Source organism: Acomys minous, assembly GCF_964271855.1.
Source record: "Acomys minous genome assembly, chromosome: 13".
NCBI lineage: Eukaryota > Metazoa > Chordata > Mammalia > Rodentia > Muridae > Acomys > Acomys minous.
Genome location: NC_140495.1, coordinates 66721384 through 66747616, shown reverse-complemented (window position 1 = coordinate 66747616; position 26233 = coordinate 66721384). Strand labels below are relative to the sequence as shown.

General features: G+C 39.3%; 1 protein-coding gene across 1 annotated transcript; it reads left to right on the top strand.

The window, feature by feature from the left end:
- The first annotated feature begins 1039 nt into the window (after positions 1–1039).
- Positions 1040–26233, top strand: RHAG (Rh associated glycoprotein). Its single transcript, XM_084753180.1, has 10 exons — positions 1040–1210; positions 15021–15204; positions 15408–15558; positions 18645–18792; positions 19028–19194; positions 20939–21076; positions 21987–22108; positions 23647–23720; positions 24063–24136; positions 25324–26233. The coding sequence occupies exons 1-10, from the start codon at positions 1054–1056 to the stop codon at positions 25396–25398; spliced, it is 1290 nt and encodes a 429-aa protein (XP_084609306.1). The 5' UTR covers positions 1040–1053; the 3' UTR covers positions 25399–26233.

The window sequence follows — 26233 nt, the reverse complement described above, 5'->3', positions numbered from 1 at the left end:
ATAAATTAATAATAAAAAATTAAAAAAATAAAAGTGTTCAAGAAACATAAGTACTTTAAAAAAATAAATTTCTGAAAAAAAACAAAAACAAAAACAAAAAACAAATAGCCATACCCTAAATATATCATGTTTTTCTAAGATATATACTGTTCTATCTACGTTTTACAGAAAATGCCATTAGTTTCCATACCTACTCCATTTTACAAGATAGTGATCTTGGTTTAATATAAAGTATATTAAAATTAAAATTATGCTTTGGTAGAATGTATAGTCACTAAATACCTTGATGCACTATAGAGGTAACAGTAGCATTTGCATTCCTTAATTATTAATTGTATGCTTTGCAGGCCATGTTAAGGTAACTCAATGCCTATACAGTTGTTATATACTATATATATTAATCCAATTGAAACACCACGTATCTCCAATTTGTCTGTCACTCACTTAATATGATGAGATTTTGAACTCTTCTAGTCATTTTGAAAGACATCGTATAAATATTCTTTCATCTCTTATTTGTTTTCATACAGCCACTTGCTTATATTTCTATATTCTCAAATAAATCCCCAATTTCTTAGAGGAAATTGGTACACCATTGTATTTTTTATTTAAATTTGTATCTTTTATAGAGCCTAGGAGAGTATTTGGCACTTAGTAAGAACTGAAGAAGTAGCTATTGAATTTGGTTAAATACAATTCTAGACACATATGCAGCACCTACATAGTATAGTCCTCGACATTCAAATTATTACATAACAGAAATTAATGTTTTCAGTGGGTGGAACATTTTAACTAGTCTTGTCTTTTTGTTTTGTTTGTTTTGGGTGGTTTTCTTTTCTTTTCTTTTCTTTTTTCTTTCTTTCTTTCTTTCTTTGTGTGTGTGTGTGTGTGTGTGTGTGTGTGTGTGTGTGTGTGTGTGTGTGTGTTAGTATCTTTGGGTTTCTCTAACCTCCGAATGTGCAACCTAATTCCTCATACATAGCCGTCCTTTGCTCTTATCAACACCACACAGCCTGTGAAGGCCTCACTGCAACTTTGTCGTTCGCCACAGTCATGAGGTTCAAATTCTCTCTCATGGCCATAGGCCTGGAAGTTGTTATGATAGTTTTATTTGGATTATTTGTTGAGTATGAGACAACTCAGAATGCTTCCCAGAAGATCAACGCCACAATGCCAGCAAAGGAGGACCGATTTTTTCAGTTGTATCCCTGTGAGTAAGCAGTTTGCTTCTTATCCTCTTTTGGGTTCCTCAGGGTCTCAGAATGTAAATATTTAAATACTGTCATATTTATCACACACCTTAGAGGTGCTGGTGGAATTGTATGGTGGTTATGTGTACCATGGGTATTATAAGTTTCCACTAGTACATTTTTATCTTCTGTCTATGATGAAAGTGTTTGGTCAGAATCTGTGTTTGTTCGAATGTCAGAATAATAAGCTCAAAAATAACGTAATTTATATGTGTTTTTAATTCATTGCATTACTAACACTAAATAACCATCTTTATTATTTGGGTTTCTTTGCTCATTCTGTAAGAAATAAAGGTGTTGGTCTCCTTCCTTAAATGAGAGAGCCAAAGGCAAATGCTGTACAATAGAGATAAAGGCAAGACGGAGTGAAGAAAGGGAAGCCAGAACTCCACCGTGGGTCCTTAGGTATAAGAAGGAATATTTAGGCTGATGAAGGAAGTTACTGGAGCAATAATTTATGTTTTCTGTGTTTTGTAATATCATGAAAAAGACAGTTTTTTAATTGAAAATGGTGAACAGTTCACCTAAAAATAAAATTCTTCACTGAGAACAGACACTGAAGGAGAACAATTGAGCTTCCAGTTAAGCGAAGCAGACTAGGAAATAGGTAATATGCAGTAAGAACCATCTACTGAAGGGTTATCATGAGCCTGACACACTTATTAGCTCCTCTTCCAAGAGAGATAATAGTAGACCGTTATTTCTACATTTTAAATGAGGCTCAAACAACTTTAAATGTTTAAGTCATTTAAAATGGTTATTTTTATTATTGTTTGTGACACCTGTTTAAACTTCTTAAAATAATGCTTTCATGTCTATGTTTTTCAGTATAAGCTACATCTAGTATAAGCTTTCTCATTTTTGAGTTATGACCAAGGATAACTTTGCAAACTACAACATTCAAATTTAAAGGTAGATTTAAGATTACAGGCCACATTCTGAACCCAGTCGACTTTATACTTCAGAGATGTTTGATAATTTTATACTTTTCATTTCAGAGGCAAATAAAATAAATAGGATTACTTCAAAATTGCCCCAATATATATTTTATTTTTCAGCCATTCACTCATTGACTAAATACTTTGTTGTTTGTTTATTTCTTTTCAAGACAAGATTTCTCTGTCCACATTGGCTCTCTTGGACTCACTTTGTAGACCAGGCTGGCCTCAAACTCACAGCGATCCACCTGCCTTTGCCTCCCTGAGGCTGGTATTAAAGGTATGCCTGGCTTGGAATAAACACTTTAAGTAGCAAGAATGCACTATAAACATTTAGTCAAAGATAAAACAATTGCAACATCACTGTAGTGAGACCCCAATATGTGCTGTACATGGGAACAAGAGGATATAAGACAACATATTTTTAAAAGCTACTAAGAATACTCTCGAAGATTAATGTTATTAAAATAAAATTATACAGACCATAAGAATTTAATAATTTTCATAATTCAAGCTGAAGCATTGACCCTGGTGTGAAAGAGTCTAAGCAAATTTTTATTTCAAAATGAGGCAAAAGGGAAGGTAGGGAAAATGTTAATTATTCCCTAGCTTAATAATAAGTGATGAATTTTTGACAGTTTAGTGTGTAGACTGCCATGGGCGCTAATACTGTATCTTATACTTGCAAATTTTTAAGTCCATATATCTTAAATCTCACCACACACATATATAACTGTAACTATGTGGAGGTAATGGGTATGTTAGTTGAATTGATTTTCAGGGTCCTGTAATATTTATACCCTAATATGTATGTACTACACTTTTATCTCTGTTGATTATATAACAAAATGCCATTTAAAAATATATACTAGAAATTATACATTATTTGAAAGAAGGGAATTTCAGTAGTAGTATAATATATTTAAAAAAATATTTAAAGCCAAATGTGGTGGCACACGCCTGTAAACCCAGCACTCAGGAGGCATAGACAGGCAGATCTCTGTGAGTTCATGTTCAGTCTGTACTACAAAGCAAGTCCAGGACAGCCATGGCTACACAGAGAACCCCTGTCTCAAAAACCAAAAAAACACAAAAGAAAAAGCAAAAATGAAAAAAAGAAAAGGAAGGAAGGAAGAAAAGTAGATAGATAGGTGATATACCTTACAATAAGATATAAGAGTACTGACTTTGAGTACTGACTTTAAATTAAAAAGTTCTATCCTTATGGGAGGTCTGGAAGCTATAGACACAGCTAGACCTTAAAAATTGTTGCAGAATAACTTTCTCCCTTCTGGTTCATTCATGAAATTCTTGATTTAAAACGGAAACAACCTCCAGGCAATGGTGGCACACACCTTTAATCCCAGGACTCAGGAGGCAAAGACAGGTTCACAGCCAGCGTGGCCTACAAAGTAAATCCAGGACAGGCAGGGCTACACAGTGAGATCCTGTAAAAAAAAAAAAAAAAGGAAACAATGATAATATAAGGTAATAAAAGTGATAAAAGTGCTTATAGGCAATAGGAAACATTTCAAAGGAACCTAAGAGCTTTCTGACTGGTTAACAGTTTATTTCAATTAGGGATAAATAAGATGGTAGAAGCAGTAAGATGAAAAAATAAAAATTAAAAATAATTAAAAAAAAGAAGTAGTAAGATGGTAGCAGGAACTGAAAGGGGACCAAATAAACAACTTGGAATTTTCTATAAAAGGAGGACAGTGAAGAATACAGAATAATTGCCCTACAGGGAAATTACAGCTAAATATAAAAAAGAGTGGCATGAGCCAAGAGAGCTGGCTCCATCAGGTAGGGTGTCTACCATAAAGCCCGACAACTGATTTCTATACCCAGATGGAAAGAGAAAACTGATTCCAACAAATTGTCTCCTGACATCTATTTGCATGCATAGATAGAGATAGACAGACAGACAGACAGTTAGATGACAGATATATAGATAGAATATTAGATAAAGGAAAATATTATTTCATTTTTAAATATATTTATTTATTTACTTTACATCCTGGTTGCGGCCCCATTCCTCCCAGTCCCACCCCTCTCCTCACACTCTCCCCTCGCTTTCTCCTTAGAGAAGGGGAGGGGTCCTCATGGGTACCAACCCACTCTGGCACATTAAGTCACTGCAGCACTAAGCACAACTTCTACTGAGGCCAGACAAGGCATCCCAGTGAGGGGGATGGGATCCACAGGGAGGCATCAGAGTCAAAGAGGGGCCTCACTCCAGTTGTCGGGACATCTACATGAAGACAAAGTTCTTTATCTTCTACATATATGCAGGGGGCTTAGGCCCAGCTTATGCGTGCCCTTTCGTTAGTGGTTCAGTCCTTGTGAGGACCCATGGGCCCAGGTTAATGGATTCTGTAGATCTTCTTATAGAGTGTTTGGCCCCTGTGGTTCCCTTCAATTGTTCCCTAAATTCTTCCATAGTGCTCCACGAGCAATGTCTATCTAAGGTTTGCTGTGTCTGCCTGCATCTGTTTCCATCGGCTGCTGAGAGAAGCCTCTTAGAGGACAGTTATGCTAGGCTCCCGTCCACAAGCAGAGCAAAGTAACATTAATTAGTGTCTGGGATTAATTATCTCCCTTGGGATGGGTCTCAAGGAGAGCCAGTCTTTTCTTAACCATTCCCTCAATCTTTATTCCATCTTTGTCCCTGCACGTTTTGTTGGCAGGACAAGGTTTGGGCCAAAGGTTTTGGTAGTGGGTTGTTGTCCATATCTTTCCATGGAAGCCCTGTCTGACTATAGGACGTAGCCACTTCAGGCTCCACATCCCCCGTGGCTAAGAGTCTCAGCTAGATTGATGTCCATAGACTTCCTGGGGCTTCCCCTATCCCAGGTCTCACTGGCCTTCTCTCCACTCTCTTCCTACTACCAATCCTCACTCCTGTTCCCCTCCCCACCCCCTCTCTAACCCAGATCCCTCCCTCCATCCACCTCCAATGCCTATTTTATTTCCCTTTCTGAGTGAGATTCAAGCATCCTCCTTTGGGCCCTCCTTATAACTTAACATCTTTAGGTCTGTGGATTGTGGCATGGGTGTGCTGTACTTTGGATTAATATATAGAAAAAAAATCACACTTTTGGCATTACTTATGTGCTTGTATATGCCACCACCAATCAATTTGGAAATCAATGAATAAAGGTTGATGGAGAATATTCCATTCATGTAATCTGAAGCAATCATTGCCAAGATCACTGCTAGTTATAAGGCAAAGGAACATTTATAATGGAAAGATCTGGCAGTACGTGATGTAACTCATCATTCCAAGTGCTGTGTCTCATCATGGATCCAATAGGGTAGGGTAGGGTACAATACCTCCTGTATACTGTCAAGATAAAACATTTAGTATGATTTTAATTATGATGGACAACCAAATGTGTCCATGTTGTAAGATATGCTACATGAACAGGGAAGTAAAACAACCAGTAAAAGGCACATGTGATGATGATTGGCCAAAATTTAAATTATCTAAGCAAACACAAATAACAATGAAGACACGTAAACACTGAATGGTAACACATATAGAAATTCAATTATAATTTTATAGAAGACCTTCTTGGACCAGGCTTGCAGCTCTTGGATGCAGGTATTCTGCATGACTTATATGTAGACTAGCCATGCTGAAGTTGTTAAAGACGTTGTATTACATGACCAACTTGGAGCTCATGCTGCAGATATTGAATATAGGTACATATAGCCCTACTTGTATGCCAATTTCCAAACAAATCTATCTATATAATTTCTCACTCCATCATTTTTATCTGTAGACTTGCCTTCCCTTAAGGAGTATTTCCTAATGGAATATATAGTTGGATATGTTCCATCTATTTGAAAAATGATAAAGAAGCATTTAGACAACAACAGAGATAACATAAACAAAAGAACTACAACAAAAAGCATCTGTGCAGTGTAATGGTTATGTGCCTTTACACTGCGGAGAAGATTAATTCTTGAAAGAAGTCTAGACTACTTTGAGGAAAAGAAGTGTTCAGTATAGGACAAAGAAGACATTCTGAGATGAAAAAATAAATGCACGTAAATTAAGGAAAATGAGGATTTTGATAGATCATGTTTGGTTTGGATGCTATACAGCTAGGTATAAAAAAGTTTCATTTTAAATTGTTGAACTATTAAGATTTGCAAGATATTCTATTGCAACATGAACATGGAAGTAAAACAACAAAATAAATAAAACTGTGCTAAGTTAATAGTAATGAAAGGTTTACTGCTGCTCCTACTGCTGCTGTTGGAGGTGATGGCAGTGATGGGGTCGATGATGTTGCAATGGTAGTTATGGCGATAATGGTCATTAGGAAGATGAAGATGGGGATGTGGAGGAGAAAGATGGTTGTATCCTGTCAGGTTTTGATGTCAACCTCAAAGCCAAACCCTTTGGTCAGGACAATGTACAGAATCCAAAATTCAAATTATTTTTGAAAAAGTAATAAGAAGAAGTTAGGAAGATGGCTCAGTGGTTGTGGCACTTGTTGCTTTTTAAGGGCCCAAGTTTGATTGCCAGCACCTACTTGTGAGCAGTACATGGCCTTCTCTAACTCCAGTTTCAGGGCATCCCACACCCTCTCCGGCTTCAACAGACACTAGGTGTGTGTGTGGACATACATGCAGGCAACCACACATACACATAGAATAAAAATAAGTAATTCTCAAATAGTAATGCCAGAACAAAGTTGATTTTAGCTGAAGTACAGGAATAATTCAGCACTTATGTTCTCATCTTCAAACCAACCCTTAGTATATGTTACAAAGAAATACCTTTGATAAAATTGGGCTTAAAGTTATTAAGTAGTTTTCCAAAAGTTAGGTGTTTGGTAGAAAGACACTTAGTTGGAACTCAAATGATGGGGTTTTTGTTTTGTTTTGTTGGGTTCTTTTGTTGCAGGGTGGTATTTATTTACTTACTTGGGGGATTCTTTTTGTTTTATTTTGTTTTTGCCTTTAAAGTTATGGACAAACTACTGCATTATATAGCCAATTTTTTTTTTCAATTTAGAATGAAGATTTATCTATCAACATAAGCCCTACTATCTCCAACAATTTCATCAACAAAATATTTGATCTCCACTAATGTTAGTTCTTCTCCATTCTCTTGGAGGAAGAGAAGGAGAGGGGGAGAGAGGTTCTCACTGACTCGCCTTCTGTCACTTTGTCTCTCTCACTGTCTATGTCACTGCCTCTCTCTCTCTCTCTCTCTCTCTCTCTCTCTCTCTCTCTCTCTCTCTCTCTCTCTGTCTCTCTGTTCCTCTCCCTCTCCCTCCCCTCCTGCCTCCCTCCAGCCTGCCCTTACATTCTGAGAGAAGTTTCTTGCTGAATCACTGATGACGCTAGCTACTCAATGAGCCCCAGGAATTCCCCTTCTCTGCCTTTCCAGAGCTGGGATTACAGGCACATGCTCCTGCATGCAGCTTTTTGTGTGGGGTCTGAGGAGCAGAGCTCAAGTCTCTGTGTTTGTACAGAAATCACATGGCCAACTGTGCTGTCATCCCCGGCTCAGTGTCAACCAGCTTCTAAAGGGTAAAAATACATTCTTCATGGGATAAGAAGTTTACTCGGTGAAACTAAGATTAAATGTCTTATTTCCTTTTACTCTGAATAAATTATAAAGCTTAAAAGCAGTTTTAGATACCCATGGAAAAAAATGACTATAAGCTTAATGTCACAGAAACTATAAAAAATAAATGTGCAGCTACTGAAATTGACGCTTTTGGGTAATATGATTTTGTGAACTTTTAAATGGTACTTTGAAGAGAGACATATTAAAGAAATTATGTGCTATTAGAAAAGCCGTGTTACTAGAACTCATTTTTTAAACAAAATGGTCATCTGCATTTTTCATGGAATATGTTTTTGAGAAATGCTTGTATATTTTGTATCTGAGAGGTTTTAACTTGAAAACAGGAAGAAATAAAACATCTAGAAATGTAAAATAAATTAAATTTAGTAATTGGGGGAAAAAAGAAAGGAAAGGAAGGAAGGAAGGAAGAATGAATGAAAGAAAGAAAGACCTTGAAAACCCTTAAAAGTTAAAAAGTAATCTGCCCAGCCTACAAACCCCTAAATAAATCCATCTCCCCCCTCCCCACGTTATCACTTTATTATTTTAAAGGCAGAGCCTTGCTGCACAAAACTAAGTGGGCATTTGCCCAGTTTCCAGTCACAAACTCTTTTAATACAATCCTGATTTTCTGAGCTGTTTAATCTGTACCTATCAAACAGGTACTGTCAACAGCCTTCAGCCCCCATAAACTGAGGCACTTATGCCCTCTAGTGGTAGGAATCAGTAACACAAATTGGAGGCAAAAACCAAATAAAAATAGAACTTTGGTTTACAGATAATACATGGAAACTTGCTTTTTTTACTTTATTTCTTCACTTTACATCCTCAGTGCAGCCCCCCTCCTCTACTCCAAGCCCTTCCCTCACACCCCCTCCCATTCTTCTGTGCCTGTGCTATAGGCCAGCTCCAGGACACAGGGTAAACCAAGGCTGTAACTTTAACTCTTCATCTTTCAGACTGGCTATTTACACTTTAACTCTTAAAGTTCCAGGCTGGTGGCCTTGCTAAGGGTCTTCAGATTCAGAGTCTGAATCCTTCATGTCTTCTCGCTTTCCTGCTGCCAAAACAGCTCTCTAGGTGAGAACCTTTGTTGTTTAACAAAAGGAGATCTTAATCAACTAAATCTGGTGGCGAGCAAATGAGGGGTTGTAAAAGGGAAACCTCAGTTCCTTTTGATTTGATGGTTTAGCAGTGAGCAGAGGCTTGCTGAAAGCTAGAGACCTAACTAAGAAGGCCAATAAAAGGGTGGAGAGATAGCTCAGAGGATAAGAGCACTGGCTGTTCTTGCCAAGACCCTGAGTTCAATTCCCAGCAACCACATGGTGGCTCACAACCATCTATAATGAGATCTGGCGTGCAGGTGTACATGCAGGCAGGACACTGTATACATAGTAAATAAATACATCTTTAAAAAAAATAAGAAGGCTGATAAACACTCTAGACTGCTTATCACTTACCAAACTTACTAAACTTAGAAGCATGCAAAAACATACGCACGGTTTGGCAGACAAAGCAAGCAGATTTTACAGGCTGCACACCCACATTCACACATACAATCAATACACAAAACAAGGGAGCTCCCAAAGACAGCACTCATCCACATATACGTCAATAACATATATAAATATATTATATATGTAAATACATATAAACAAAACATACAGATAATTAGTCATATAAACAGACAGACAGATGCATATTTTTTTGGATGAAGCAAACAGTTTCAACAAACATTTAATTTGGTCTTGGGTTCTTTTTGGGGGGGGTTCTTAAACTGCTAACAAAAAGGTTTTCTATGTAAGGGCAAATTACCTCATTCAAAAATAGATACAATTATTACATAAATAGAGTTACAGCAGGACTATTTATTCTAAGCTCTCTAACTAGAACTATATCTAACTAGATACTTTTGTTTATTATAAATTTAAAGCAATGGTTTTTTTCTATAAGCCCATTATGAGTTCAAACTAGTTTTATCTTTTTCTTATTTCAAATGTATGTTATGTGTTCAAAGAAGGAGGTTTTTATGTCAAGGGATTTCCAAGAAACAGGTGCTTGTCTTGTCTCATATAGCTAACCATTTATTCTTTGTTTTTATATTCATATGGTCTTTCTCATTATAGTATGCACATGGGCTTTACCCTTGGACTAAACCTAGAATGAATGTATCTCCTTGGTCACTTATTTGTTTTATCTTGTTTTCCCTCTCAGTGTGAACCAAGTGCTTGACATATGCAGGTTCACAAAGCTCTTAGTAGTTTTTGCTATACTGTAGGAAAGTTTTTAAATTACTTGAATCAAGTCAGAAATTCTTTAAAAATCATCATCAAAGATTATGAAATCATCAATTCATTAAAATAGCACCATGTCATTCAGGTATATCTTCAAATTAATCTTCAGGAAATCTGCCCGGCAGAGTGAAGCGATAGACAGTGTGGGTCTCTGTCGCGTCAGATACATGAGACAACCACGGAAAGGCAGTTTAGCAACAAGAAGCAGTCTTGAGGCAAAATCCTTGGGGCCTTGCCTAAACCAGGGACACACCCATTTATCAGCCATACAAAAAAAATGAGTAGGCTGCCTCCAGGAAGCTCGCTTGCTTGCTTCTGACAGTCCAACATGCAATTGCTCCCAGCACTCCAGTCTCCTTATCAGAGAAGGGGCAGGTCCACCATAGGTACCAACCTGCCGTGGCATATTAAGCCATTGCAGGACTAGGCACGTCCTCTCCGACTGAGGCCTGACAAGGCAGCCCAGTTATGAAGAACATGATCCAAAGACAGGCATCTGCGTTCAGAGAGGGGCCCAGCTGCAGATGTTGGGGATCCACATGAAGACCAAGTTGTGCGTGTATTTGCTACACCTGTGCTGGGTCTAGGTCCAGTCCATGCATGCTCTTTGGTTGGTGGTTCAGTCTCTGTGAGGCCCCATGGGCCCAGGTTAGTTGATTCTGTAGATCTTCTTGTGGTGTTGTTAACTCCAGCTCTCTCAATCATTCCTTCCACTCTTGCCTAGGACTCCAGATGCTCTGTCTAATGTTTGGGTGTGGCTCTCAGCATCTGCTTCCATCAGCTGCTAGATAAAGCCTCTCAGAGGAGTTGTGCTAGCCTCCTGTCTACAAGCATAGCAAAGTATATAGTGTCAAGGGTTGTTTTTCTCCCATGGGATGGGTCTCAAGTAGGGCCAGGGTTTTGGTTGGCCATTCCTTCAATCTTTGCTCCATCTTTGCCTCTGCACACCTTGTAGGCTGGACAAATTTTGGAATCTTTTGCCACATGTAAAATGTCTAGTTTTCCATAAATAAGAGTGAAGATATAACCTGCAGGGCATTACAAAATTAGATAAAATATTTTTATTGAGTACGATATTGAACAATTTAAAGCTAGTAGATAACAGAAGGGAACAAAATAACTCTAAGAAAAAAAATAAAAATATCTTTGTCTCAGAGATTTTACTACTGCAACAAAATAACATGACCAAAGAGCAAGTTGGGGAGGAAAGGGTTTATTCAGCTTACACTTCCCTATTACTGTTCATCGCTGGAGGAAGTCAGGACAGGAACTCAAATGGGGGCAGGAACCTGACAGCAAGAGCTGATTCAGAGTCAACGCACTGTTTACTGGGTTGCTTCCCCTGGCTTCCTCAGCCTGCTTTCTTATAGAACCCAAGACTACCAGGGCAGGCATGGCACTACCCACCATGGGCTGGGCCCTCCCCCATTGATCACTAATTAAGAAAATGTCTTACAGCTGGATCTCATAGAGGGATTTTTCTCAACTGAAGCTCCTTCCTCTCTGATGACTCTAGCTTGTGTCAAGTTGACACACAAAACCTGACAATACAACATAGAGAGAGAGAGAGAGAGAGAGAGAGAGAGAGAGAGAGAGAGAGAGAGAAGAGAGAGAGAGATTGAATACTGAATTAAAACATCAGTATCAGTAAAGTATCCAAATGAGACATCTGTGTCACATGCCCTCCTCCCCAAGGCTGAGAGAACATCACATAGGAGAGGATGGAAAGACTGTAAGATCCAGAAGTAAGAGAAGTTTGCTGCAAAATAATCTTTTCAGGACATGACATTTGCAGTTTTGAAATCACAGCAACTGTGGCTTCATGCACAGGCCTAAGTAAGATCAAGCCAGTCAGTGCTGCAGCATGGAAGGGCAGGGACCCAGGGTCCCATGCCTCCAGATGAGTAGCTATCAACAGTTGATGGTCCATTGGGGAGGAAGTGTCAGTTTTCTTCAGGTTTGTGATCCATAAGAAGTTGCCCATGCCTGGCATGGTGGCACATGCCTTTAATCTCAGCACTAGAGAGGCAGAGGCAGGTGAATCATTGTGAGTTGGTCTACAAATGAGTCCAGGACAGCTAGGGCTATCACACAGAGAAACCTTGTCTCAAAAACAAACAAACAAACAAGAAGAAGGAGGAGGAGAAGGAGAAGAAAGTGGAGAAGTTGTTGCCCATGCTCCAGTGGGTGGTGCCCTATACCCATGAGACACAATGGATTATTTTACCAAGAAGAGACTTGATACCCTATGAGCACATACAAGGGGAGGAAGTCCCCCTCATGAACAGTCATAGGGGAGGGGAATAAGGGGAAAATGGGAGGGAGGGAAGAATGGGAGGATACAAGGGATGGGATAACCATTGAGATGTAACAAGAATAAATTAATAAAAAATTTAAAAATAAATAAATAAATAAAGGAGGAGGAAGAAGAAACACATGAAGAAGAGAGTTCTGATGAGACATAAATGCATTTTATTCATGTATGCAAATACCAAGGGGGAAATTAAATAAGTAAATGATAATGTAAGGAAAACTGGATCTGTCTATTCTAGCATTATGATTACAAACAAAAACAAGTTCCCTAACCAGACTTTGGGCTCCTAATCACACACTAAAATAAAATAAATAAAACAAAATACAGGGCTAGATGACCATTTGGACACTATACAATCCAAACTGTCCTTAAAAGAGGAGATAACATAGTTCCAGAAGGATTTGGCAAGGTCATGGTAAGGAAGAGCAATGCAAGCTTTTTGTTGCTGTTTTGTTTGGTTACAGCTATTTAGCAGTAAGTATCTTCCGGGTTCTGAGGTTCCTGAGCGAAGTACAAGGTGAAATTAATGCCAGTAACAATGGGAGACACATTTGGGGAGAGAAAGGCCATGGTTAATCCCACACAGGCTCATGGCTCAGCCAGCATCAGGGAGTACTTACTCTCCCGCCCTAGAAGAAAGAACAGAATGTGTAGTCCTGTATCAGTTTCGGTGAAAACTGCTCTGGGACAGGGCTATGACTTCAAACAAGATAAGAGCATTTTCCAGAGTGACTGCAGAATGTAGGGCTGCCAACAGGGGAGCTGGGGGAAATGGAAATTAAAAGCCTTTCTAAATCGTTGAGTCTCGTGGTACTTAGTAACCTCAAGCAAAGTAAGCAAGCTTCAGTGGAGACTAGGGTCTCTAACTTGCAGCCTCTCAGCTTGATTATAGAACAGAGGAAAAGAGGTGCTACAGGCTAAGGAAGACTTACTTAATGCCTACCAAAGCCAGTGTTCTGCTTTGGGTATCTTGACACTCCTACCTTGTTTAAATACCGAAGGAATTGGAAAAAAAAAAAAAAACAGACCTGAATTCAAATGTTGCACTACCGTTTGTGTAAATCAGTTTGACTTCTAACATCAGCCTCACTGAGAAAAAAAAAAAACTTCTAGATACATCTTCCCTGTTTGCCCATTTCTGCCTAAATCTTGGCTTCAAAGTTTAATGTCCATCCACCAGTTACATATTTCAATTCTCTCTGCTTTTGCATGTTTCTGACTTTATCTCCAATCAACTTATTATTCTACGTATAAAATTGAACCACAAAAATTCTCTAACATTATCAATGCCCTTTTCTTCTTTTAACTGAAAAAACAATTGCAGAATATGTTCTGATCACACCTTTCTTTCCCTCAACCCTTCCCAGATTCTTCCTACCTCCCCTTCCATGCCACTCCACACCCTTTCTCTCTCCCTTACTCTAGAAAACAGACTAGGAGGCAAAAATTAATTAATAGATAGATAGATAGATAAAAATTCCCACAGGAAACACACACACACAAAAAAAACCCGACAAAAACACAAAATTAAAAACCATATTATACAAGCAGAGCAGTAAGACCAATAAATAAATAAATAAATAAATAAATAAATAAATAAATAAATAAAAGCCCAAAGTGATATACATGAAAATATTGTATCAATGTTAATTTCATTGTTAAAATGTAATTTTATATGGTTTGTTCAAGTGTTATGTTTTCCAACTATAAGCTTGGCTTCCTCGGGCTTCATTATGATTTATTTGAACTGTATCAGTTCAGCAGCAAGTCATCTGACTGGAAATAATCCTGTAAAGTTGGATTTTTTTCAATCTTGCAGAGTCCCCAGACAATAAGTGACTTGAGCAACATCACAAATCTACCTAATAGAATCAGGAAGGCTAAGCTGAGGATTCCAGACAATAAGACAAGGATTTGCTCCTCAAGAGGAAACAGCCTGTATGTTGGTTATGTGCTGCTACCGGATGACTTTAAAATGCTACAAAGTTATTTTCTTGTTTGGATAAAATTCCCAGAATGTATACTATTACGTGCATTTGAAAAGTGGAGACTAGGTTTCCATCAAACGCTCATTATTTTTGTCTCATATGCAAAGCCATGACTCTAAGTTCAAGGGAACAAAGGAACAAGAAATAAGAAACAAGAAATAATAGGAAAGGATTAAATCCACTTCTAAGGTCATCACTGAGGGAAGTCATGGTAGGAACTCAAGGCAGAAAACTGAAGGCAGGAACTGTAGCCAACGCCATGGAGGATAGCTACTACCTGGCTATGCCTATGGTGGGCTCAGCCAGCTTTCTTATACCATCCAGGACTGCCTACCCAGGGATAGCATGGCCACAGTGAGCTGGCCCTCCCACATCAGTCATTAATCAAGAAAATGCCCTACTATCTTGCCTATAGGCAATGTGATGGAGGCATTTTCTCAATCTAGGACATTCTTCCCATATAACTCTAGCATGTGTCAAGTTGTAAAAAACAAACAAACTAACTAACTAACTAACTAACTAACCATGGCAATTAATGATCTCCTCTTGAAGTTTTATGCAAAGGTAAAAACATTTACTAAATAGATTAACAAGACTCCTTGGGTTTTTTCCTCAAATCTTTTCCCCCTCTACTCTTTTTCAGTATTTCAAGATGTGCATGTCATGATATTTGTTGGGTTTGGCTTCCTTATGACCTTCCTGAAGAAATATGGCTTTAGCGGTGTTGGTTTCAATCTCTTTCTTGCTGCTTTGGGGCTCCAATGGGGTACAATTGTGCAGGGACTCCTTCACAGCCATGGACAGAAATTTCACTTCGGAATCATGAAGTGAGTATCTTGGAATCTGAGGGCTTGTGGCCTCACCTTCGAGGTCATTTGTTGAAATCTTAACTCCTAGTCAGGTTCTGATTAAATCATGAAGACAAAATCTCAAGAGCAGGATTAGTACCTCATTCAAAGATACAGCTTACTATGGTATTTCCAGTGTGCAATTTACTCTTTATTCCATTTACTCTTTCTTTTGCCCTTAGTATGATAAACGCAGACTTCAGTACAGCCACGGTTCTTATTTCTTTTGGTGCTGTCCTGGGAAAAACAAGCCCCAGCCAAATGTTGATCATGACGATTCTAGAAATTGCTGCCTTTGCTGGCAATGAACATCTGGTTACTACTATATTTGAGGTAAGGGTGAGAAAATATATGCATACTATGCTTGGACTATCATTTCTGGCCACCACAAGCCATGGGTACCCACTCTGCCTAAAGGCAAGAGAGACACTACACCAAATAGTAAAAAATAGCCACTCTCTGGGGAGTGCTTATGGCAAAACAAGGCAAGAGGTGTTGCACATGATTTCATCTTATCTTTGCAAAATCATGAAAGGTAAGTATCATTGTCACTACTATTTGTCCACAGTAAAATGGTCACAGATGCTAAAGGCTTCACCTGAGTCTGGAGGAGAGCCCCATTTTTCTAACTATGTCACTCATTTAAGTACACTGTCTTGGCTGTCACTAACTAATATACACTTATATTTGAACAGCTATGCAAATAGTCCCACATAAAGCCCTTATATAAGCTCATTTTTTTCTTCCATGAAAATGTCACTGATTTCCTTGAAGATAATAGTATATTTCTTACCACTCTGATGTATATTTTTTTATTTATAATTGTACTTAAAATTTGATTCAAGAGCTAATATTTTAACTTTCTTTCAAGTATTGGTGATTTACCCCAAAACAAAATGAGTTAAGGTTTCTATCTTTATAAAACTTAAAGTGCAGTGCATTAGACAGAAATCAAATAATTATATATCCTCTCCATGTTAATTTTCTGTTTGTGACAAATTGTCTGGGAAGAGAAAAAAGATACATTTCAGTTCATGCTTTCAGAGTTTTCAGCCTATAGGACTTTGGCACCTTTGTTTCTGGGCCCATAGTGAGGCAGGCCCTAAGAAGCTTTCCTCCTGGCGGACAGGAAGCAAAGGGTCTGGGGACAAAAATCCTTCTCCTAATGACAAATTTCCCACAGTTTTCACTGAATTCTAATTGCCTGCTCAATTCTGATCCTTCAGTCAGTACATCCATTGAGGATATCAAGTCCCTCATGATACAATTACATTCCCAAAGCCACATCTCTGAACACTGATGCACTGGGGACCAAACTTCCAACACTTGAGCCTTTGGGAGACATTGCATGTCTACACTGTAGCCTTCACACACACCCAACGATATGGCATACACACAGTGGGAAGCGGAATTATGAGGAAGACTACTGAATGTAGACTGAAAAATCAAAAAAGGAATTCTCTGAGGAGGTAACAATGACGCTAGCATGTTGGAGTTTCACAAGTCACTAAAGAGGACAAATGCTCTTAATGCCAAAGAAATCTCATGCACAGAGGTTCCTCAAGAGTAGAGGACTAAAGCAGAACTTGAGTTTCAGTAGGATGAGAGGAATGGGCCAGATGCTGGTGAGGCCACCATGGTATGAAGAGGAGATTGAGCAAAGGCCCTATAGGCTCAATATGTTGCTTCACTGAAGCGTATAAGTAGAAGGGTTGAACTTAGTCTTGTTACAATTGGTCCAAATAAGATAGTTACTGAGATAATTAGAAGTGTTAGAGGGTTAATTAGTATGGGAGGGATTTAAACCAACATTTTCGGGGTATGGGCCCGATAGCTTTATTAGCTGACCTTACTTTGTTAGGATGGGGTGTATTGGTAGCACGTAGAATTTTGAGTTCTAAAGTACAGGTCCAATTCCGGCTGTCCTAGAAATAAAAGGGTTTAATCCTTTTTAATTTACTCTATCAAAGTAACTCTTTTATCAGACATATTTCTAAGTATAAGGGCGAATACTTGAGAGAAAGATTGGCAGTGAGATATACCATATGCCTAGTGCTAGTGTTAGAGGCAGGAAGTTTTTTCATAGAAGATGTATCAGGTGGTCATATCAGAATCGGGGGTTGGAGGCTCGAATTCATAGAAAGAAGGAGGTTAGGGTTAAGGTTTTTCTTATAAAGTCTATGGTGCATATTTCTGGGTAGTTTGTGTTGTGTGGTGGTCCTATAGATAGAATAGATGATAGAGCGTTTATTAAGATAATGTTAGTGTACTCTGCTATAAAGATTAGGGTGAAGGGTCCTGGAGAGTATTCTACATGGAATCAGGAGACTAACTCAGACGTCCCTTCAGTTAAGTCAAAGGGGGCCCGACTTGTTTCTGCTAGTGTGGAGATATATCATATTATGACTAGAGGTCAGGTTGGGATAATTAGCCATATGTGTTCTTGAGTTATAATTAAAGTTTGAAGGGAGAAAGAGCAGTTCATTAGTAGTACTGATAGGAGAATAATAGCTATTGTTACTTCTTAAGAGATGGTCTGGGCGACTGCTCGAAGAGCCCCAAATAGTGAATATTTAGAGTTTGATGCTCATTCTGATCATAGGGTAGAGTAAACTGAAAGGCTTGAGAGTGCCGAAGTTTCTCTTCAAGAGCGCTGGATCTTTGTCTAGTCAAAGACAGAACAAGACAGGAGACTCTTCTGTTTATTCCACTCTGAAAATCTGAAGTAAATTTGGGATGCTTTCATTCACTTACCTTAGTCTGTATAAAGAATTGCTCCTGGCTCAGCATCGTGAATTTTCTCTCTACAAACACAAAATGGAGAGTACTCGATTAAATCCATATAAGATAAAAAAAAAGGGGGGGGGGGTTACAAAATGCATCTCTTCAAATCAGTTTTGGAGCTCAGTGGGTCTTCATGTAGTATTCAAAAGAATGTAGAACCACAAAGGGAAACTGGCCCTTTGGAGGTTCCAGTTTTCATGTTACAGTAGCTGCAAAGCCAAAATAAACATAAGTCATTTTTGCTTTGTGTCAAATGCAACACCTCATAGTTCACTGAGCATTCCTGGGACCTGAAATAGCCTAGCATACACTGCGTGCCCAGTCAGGACCTGGCTCTTTAGGAAAATGGTCTCACCTGAGCACCAACACAACTTTATTAGATGAATAATATATCGCAGTGTTACAAATCCTGTAGTTCAGGGACATTTAGTAATTTTTTTTTTTTTTTTTAGCAACCACATCACGAGAGGTACCTCACCACTGCATGTCTGCAAGAATTTGCAGTACTTTTTCTTATTTTTACTACCTGGTTTTCTCTTTTTAACATCTGCCCAGGCTATTCTTTCATTGCCTTTTTGCCTATAATGTGACACAGTTTCACCTTCATTTATGCAAATGCCATTTTGTCCCGACAGGCCTCTGACACAGGGGCATCAATGACAATCCATGCCTTTGGAGCTTACTTTGGTTTAGCTGTGGCAATCGTCTTATATCGGCCTGGCCTCAGATATGAACACCAAAATGAAGAATCCGTGTACCACTCTGACTTGTTTGCCATGATCGGTGAGTAAAAATGTACCTGATGCTTGTGTGTTTGATGATACCTGAACTTGAACGTGCGTGTGAAGATACTCAGAAGGCCTCTTCTGGAGTCACTTTGTTTTGTGGTGGGTAAGTATTCCTGGCTCTGCCTGGATTTTAGATGATGAAGCTTAAAATCACAGACATCAGTTCCCGGAGCACACTGCCCTCTAAGGTGGTCTCTCCTATAATAAGTAATACCATTTATGATTTACAGGAACACTTTTCCTGTGGATATTTTGGCCCAGCTTTAATTCAGCAATTGCTACACCTGGAGATAATCAGTACAGGGCCATTGTCAACACATACACATCCCTTGCTGCCTGTGTGGTCGTAGCCTACGCCTTGTCAAGCCTTGTTGAGCGCCGAGGCAGGCTGGATATGGTACGTAACAATATTAACCAAATGAAAACTTCAGTGTCAACAGTTGTTCATATAAGAAAGTCATTATTTGTCAGACCAGGACAAACTACAAAATAGAAGTCTTTGGAGAATGGCTGGAAAATAATATCCATTCATTCACAATCTATTCTACAAAAATGAAGTGAAGGAATTTGAAGTTTTGTAGGATATGCAGTCACATACAAATCAGACATATAGGGATTTTTTTTTATTTCATAATAAAACTAAGTGCTCTTAGAAATTTCCCATCAAGACTTGATTTGTCCACCAGTAGGTAAGGGTCGATGTTGGTTCTATTTTCCCAAATGCAAGTGTTCTCCAAGTACTAAAGATCCAGTGCAGTCACTGGTAAATTTTCCTTTCTCCGCTAGATGGCCCCACACCCTTGCGTGGACGAGCAGCTCCACCTGGACTTAGTGGGGTATCAAAAAATGTGAAGTCTCTTCTTGGTAGGCTTGACACCCTCTGAGCATATAAAGGGGGAGGAATTCCCCCTCAGTCACAGTCATAGGGGAGGAGAGTAAGGGGAAAGTGGGAAGGAGGGAGGAATGGGAGGATACAAGAGATGGGATAACCATTGAGATGTAATATGAATAAATTTTTAAAAATGAACCATGAAAAAAATGTGAAGTAGGGAGGGGCCATGGTATAATACACATAATAGTCGAGGAGTTGGAGGAGGAAAGTAGGAGGTAGTTATGACTATATTTGTATAGATGCATGATTTTCAAAGAAAAAGGTTAAAAAACAAACAAACAAACCAGAAACAATAATCCCAGATAAGGCTCTAGAAAATAAAAATGAAAATTTGAGTGCTAGTCAAATCCAAATAAGATACTTAATAGGTTGGGGTAATGATAGATTTATTTTTCTGTGCTTATGTAAGGTGTCAATGCTGGAGGAATACAGGCATATAAAATTCTCCGAAGTAATCTTTGCCACATTCATGTGCCGAAAAGTAGCATAACATCTTTTTTTTCAGTTCAACTCCTTCCTTTGAGCTTCTTGCCTGTAAGTTAGAGAAATGGCTGTACAGGGCAAAACCACACTAAGCCCTCTCCCTTTCCAAACTAGGGAAGGAAATGAATGCTTTGCTGTATGTACATATTTTTAAGATTTATGTATTTTTGTTTTAAGTTTATGAATTTTTGCCTGCAAGCATGTCTTGTACGACATGCATGCAGGGTCCATGGGGCCCAGAAAAGGACATTGGATCCCCTGTCACTGAAGTTACAGACAGTTGTTAACCAGTGTGGGGGCTCTAGGAACTGAAACTGGGTCCTCTGCTAGAGGAGCCAGTGCTCACAACTGAGTCATCCCTGAAACTCCTATGCTATATATATATATTTAAAGCAAGGTTGAGGACATATATTTCAGTTTTTTACAATTTATGTCATAAGAGACAACTGTCAACACATTTTTTTTTTTGAAAATCATACTCAACAGGTTCTGTTTTCAAAATGACAGACTGTAGCTTCTGAGAATTCCACGGAACTAAAATTGGTTCTCCTTCCAATATCAGACATTTACAGCCAGATTGTGCCTCAAAAAGAGAAAAAGGGGTGTATGTGTGTGTGTGTGTGTGTGTGTGTGGGTGGGTGGGTGTGTGTTTCAACTAAGAGCTAACATAGGCCTTCACTGCATGCTGCCTTCCTCCTGTTTTTGTTTGTTTGTTTATGTTGTTGTTGTTGTTTTGATATTGCTCATGCCCCTCCCCTCCATGCAGGTCCACATTCAGAATGCTACTCTGGCAGGAGGGGTCGCTGTGGGCACCTGTGCGGACATGGAAATCAACCTGTATGCTGCTATGACCATTGGAGGCATTGCAGGACTCATCTCTGTGCTTGGATACAAGTGCCTCAGTGTATGTATGATACGTATATTGAACCAAACCTTAAATGTGCCCCACCGCCTCCCCAGTGAGTGGGGAGAAAAGAGATGTGGCACTTTGTTCCCTTCATGCCTTTCCCTGGAGGCCACTTGACTTCCTTTCCGAAATACTGTTTATATTGCCACCGTGCAGTGACTCTCTTTCCTGCCCTCAGTGTGGCAGGAGAAAATCTAATAGTGGTTATTAGTAATTTATTTTGGTTACTAGTAATTTAGCATGAAGTCAATGCTAAAGGCTTGCCTTGGTTTCTTTAGAGAGGTTCCAGAGAATATTTTACTCCTGTGGCTTATTTGGGATTTTAAGGTCTAATGAGGCAAGTGACCTGTTCTTAGAAGGTGCAAAGGCGAAGACACTCCATTCCAATCCAGTCACTAAGGACTGTTTTATCACCAACTGTATTTCAGGTGTTGTTCATGAGTGTATTTCTATTGCAAAGGAAAACTGAGCCTTAGATAAAATGTCCCCTTCTGAGTCCAGGAAAAAATGGAGACATGAGGCCAGAGAATACAAACTAGCAGACAGCAGAGGTGTAGGGTAAACAAATGCTGAAGTAGAGGAGAACGACAGGGTTTTTTTCCCCCCATTTTTGTTTTTGTTTTTTTAATGTACTATGTGTGGGATTTATGCTAATGAGTAGCTTTTAGCTGCTTCTATCAGGAAATGAAAAAAATTTTAAGCGTCAATGTGGACATGATAGAGACACAAATTTGGTTCATTACAGCAGTATCTTAACCCCCTGCTTGTATTGTGTAACATCATAGTGTATGTTTTATAGGTGCACAATAAGATTATAAAGTTACACTCTTCTGCACAGTTGTCTGCTTCTGTATGGAACTCTGCGTGCCTCACAAAATAATGACCTTCCTCTCCTTTACACCCTTAGCCACTGTTAGCTAAAAAACTGATGATCCGAGATACATGTGGAGTTCATAACTTACACGGCTTACCTGGTGTGTTTGGAGGCCTTGCTAGCATTGTGGCCATATACTTGGGAAAGTCTAATGTGTGAGTAAACTACCAATGGGTATTTCTTACCTCCGGCTTCGAAATTGTGTTTGTTGGAATACAACACAAGTGTGGGGGCCCTGTTGTTGTTGCTGCTCCTCCTGCTGCTGCTGCTCCTGCTGCTGCTGTTCCTGCTGCTGCTGCTGCTGCTGCTGCTGCTGCTGCTGCTGCTGCTAACATTCTAAGCTCAAAGAGACATAAATCAGAGAATGCCATTGATGAACCTTTTCTAGTCACCTCATTTCACAGCCTCACTCCTTTAATCTTTTATCAACTCTATTACCTGCCTGCTTTGAGCAAAGCACTGTGCTATCGATACCACCACATTCAAAGCTCACTTGCTGCTTATTTATTAGCCTTATGCATTTCACAGCCACTTATCATATTCTTGTATGCCCAACTCACAATGATGTTTTACAGTTTTACATTTATTTATTTACTCTGTGTGTGTGTGTGTGTGTGTGTGTGTGTGTGTGTGTGCACAAGCACCAGTATGCAAGTGAGCATATGCACGCCATAGTGTGCATCTGCAAGTAAGAATACAATTTGCCCGAGTTGATTATTCTCTTCCTCCATGTGGATCCAGGGATCCAACTCAGGTTGTAGTGCTTGGCATCAATCTTCCTTACACACTGAGCCTGCTCTCTAGTCCAATATTTTATTACCTTTATTTTAAGCCAATGGTTCTCAAACAGTAAGTTGTGACCCATCTCGGAGTCAAAGAACCCTTTCCCAAGGATCACATCAGATATCTTTCCTATCACATATTTACATTACTATTCATAACAGTAACAAAATTACAGTACCAAGTAGCAATGAAAATAATTTTATGGTTAGGGGTCACCACAACAGGAGGAACTGTATTAAAGGGTCACAACATTACAAAGGTTGAGAGCCAGTGTTTTAAGGTTACTAACTCTAGTATAAACAATGTATTCTTCAATTTCTTCAGTGCCTTCTCCTTAACATATATGCTGAATTCAGCTTTTCTGTTATTAGTGAACCTTCTAATTTCACTCTTAATTGTTTATGTAGAGTGGTGAGGAAATGGCAGCCATGTTATTTTAGACATGATTTCACCTACTCTGTCTAGAAGTAGAAGAACTGATAATAGCCAGGCGTGGTGATGCATGCCTTTAATCCCAGCACTCAGAGGTAGAGGCAGGTGGATCGTTGTGAGTTTGAGGCCAGCCTGGTCTACAAAGTGAGTCTAGGACAGCCAACAGAGAAACCCTGTCTCAGAAAAAAAAATGAACTGATAATTAATAGATATTTATTGAATGAATCAAATCAAAAATCGATTCTTTGGAATTCCTTAATTCTTCCTAAAGAATACTTTAGTAACTATGGCTAGTGGTTGACAAAGAAAATAAAAATAGAAAAAGAAAAAAAGCAAAACCAGTGACTACACATTTGCTTGTATGTGAAACAATAACTTGTCCTCAAGATGATGAGCACATATCCCTTCAGTGGATAAGGTTTGTTTGCTGTTATTCATTCTTAGAAAGGCATCTAATCCTTCTGTTTTGATCTCATAGGTCCACCATGGCTATGCAGGCAGCAGCACTGGGCTCTTCCATTGGATCAGCAATTATTGGAGGTTTGGTTACAGGTCTGCATCAAAACTGAACATTTATCTGGGTTTTTTGGTACATGCTTGGGAGGTACAGCTACTTGGGAGGTTAATATGGAAGAGCTTGTACTTCCAGACCACTGTAAGATTACCTCAAAATAGCAGGAATAATAAATACAATGTGAAGTCTTTCCAGTACCCCATTACTCCTTTACTTAGAAGAAGAGATGAGCAAGGTGTAAGTTCATTTGTAAGTTCCCAAATGCACTAAGCTTCTGGTAACTGATTATGTTGTCTAACGTGGATGCTTTGCCAACAGTATTTTAAGTAAGGAAGAAGCCTTCTTTCTTCACGTGCTTTGCTATCCCTCTACCCTCACAGGTCTAATTCTGAAGTTACCTATCTGGGATCAGCCTCCTGATGAGTACCTCTATGACGATTCTGTTTACTGGAAGGTAATGGACAGGATTCAAAACAAGAGTGTAAATGATGGCTCTGTCACGGTTCAGGTTGCCAGGGATGCTTTTTGCTCCTCCACATCAACATCATGGGTAGGCAAGGAGGAGTTCTTCAATTGCTGGTCTCCAGAGACTTCTGCTCTTTTCTGTTTGTCAGCATCTGCAGGAACAGCAGCTAGGTAGAAACAGTGGCAAATGCCCTCTGGAGTTAAAAGATAGCCCCTACGTAGAATTGGAGTACCAGGACCGTTATTGGGATTAATACCCTACCCTTGGCAGTGACCTATGCTATTGTTCTCATCCTTGGCCTAGATCCTTGGTCTAAAAGACTTGATCAGGCTTTTAGGTCCCCTTTACTGACTCCTCGCCTTCCCCCCTTCTTTAGTCTTAGCTCTGTTTTCTGCTGCCCCTCCCCCCCCCCTTCTGTTGGCCACCATCTCCTACTTTGGCTGCTTTAGAACTATCCAACTTCCTGTTCATCTGAGATCCTTTCAACAACTTGGCTGCCACTGGGATGACTAACCAGAGTGCCATCCTTTGGCATATTGTTTCTGGTACATAGTCGGGAGTCAAAGCTACATTGGGAAACAGACTCGGGGCACAAATTAGGCCTCTTGGATGCTGGGTGCTCAAAACCACTCACTGAAGAGAAACCAGGCTTCTGTGGGGACAGGTCCGATCTGGAGGCAAGCCCTGCCAATAGCACTCCTCTGCTAAAGCTTCTTATGGATCCGCTGCTGAGTCCACTGCTACATCTCCAACTTTCCAGCTGCTGGCTGCCTTGTTGTTTATCCACTTGGCCTGTCAACTGCTAAATTCTTGACACCATGTCAGCTGTGGCGGTACACACATCTAACTAAGAACCTTCAACTTCTTTTTGGACCTCACATGCTGCTTTTCAACTTCACTTTGCTTTCCCTCAAAGCATTTTCTGCACATGTTAAGTGGCCACAGATGCTTCAACAGAGTATTGGGAAGACTGGGTTTGGGAAAGAGGGACTGCACTTAAAGTCTGTGAAATAAATGATTTGTTTTTATATTTTACTTTAATTCAAATAATTTCAATTTGGAGCTTTTCTAAGCTTAGATAACAATTACAGGAGATGCCATCGCCTCAGGACCAACTCAGGACAGGCTCAGTGACAGAACCATTAAGTGTCCCACTATTGCTTTTGCTTTTCAAGGTTCCCAAGATCAGAGAACTCGATGATCACTTCTTTCAGCATGCAAATCACAACCATCTGGAACATGAAGTCTAAATGCCTTTCCTGAACTCAGCATCCTCCGAATTACCATGAAGAGTCAAGTTTTAAGTTAGCAGAAACTTAGTATCCAAAGAAACAAAGATGGCGGGCCACAAATGGCCAGTGTGAAAATGCCTTGCTGTTTCATATCCTTCCCTGAAGGTCAAATGATTTCTCAATTGACAAGAAATTGCTGTATCCCACGCTCTAGAATGACCTTGTGAATGGGCAGGGGCATAGTAAACAAATGGCTGTGCTCTTGATATTTTGAAAGGGAGATAAATCTGCATAGAGATCCATATTTCTTGATGGTATCACACTTTATCCACTGTTGGCTCCCATCACGGCATCTTTGTGCATGTGTATCATTAGCATAGAGTTCCTGTTCGTTCTCCTACACACTGCACCCCCTTGTAACTCCCCACCCCCTCCAGCAGAGTCCCTTTTTTCCTCCAGCTGGGTATTGCTTATTTTATTACATGTATTCCATCTGCATCTTTTCAGCTTCTTTATGTACACACCATGTCTTCAATCCCAAAGAGTATATAAAGCTTAAGTCAAAGAAATGGCATACTGAACTATATAGAAAAATAAAAGAAACCATTGTTAATATAAAGTAATTTTATCCAGGTGCAAAGGCACACGCCTATTATACCAGCACTTGGGGAGAAAAAGGCAGGTGGATCTCTGTGGGTTCGAGGCCAGCCTCGTCTACAAGGCAAGTCCAGGACAGCCAAGATTACACAGAGAAACCCTGTCTAAAACAAACAAACAAAAAGTAATATTAATGTTCTAGTTAGCATCTTTTTAAGTCTTAAAAGCAGTCATGGTAATGTTACACTGTTGCTTG

Excerpts from the sequence above, each read along its gene's own strand:
- RHAG (XM_084753180.1), top strand. The coding sequence starts at position 1,054 with ATGAGGTTCAAATTCTCTCTCATGGCCATAGGCCTGGAAGTTGTTATG. Across the intron at positions 1,211-15,020 it reads ATTTTTTCAGTTGTATCCCT|TATTTCAAGATGTGCATGTC; the intron begins GTGAGTAAGCAG and ends ACTCTTTTTCAG. Across the intron at positions 18,793-19,027 it reads TGACTTGTTTGCCATGATCG|GAACACTTTTCCTGTGGATA; the intron begins GTGAGTAAAAAT and ends TATGATTTACAG.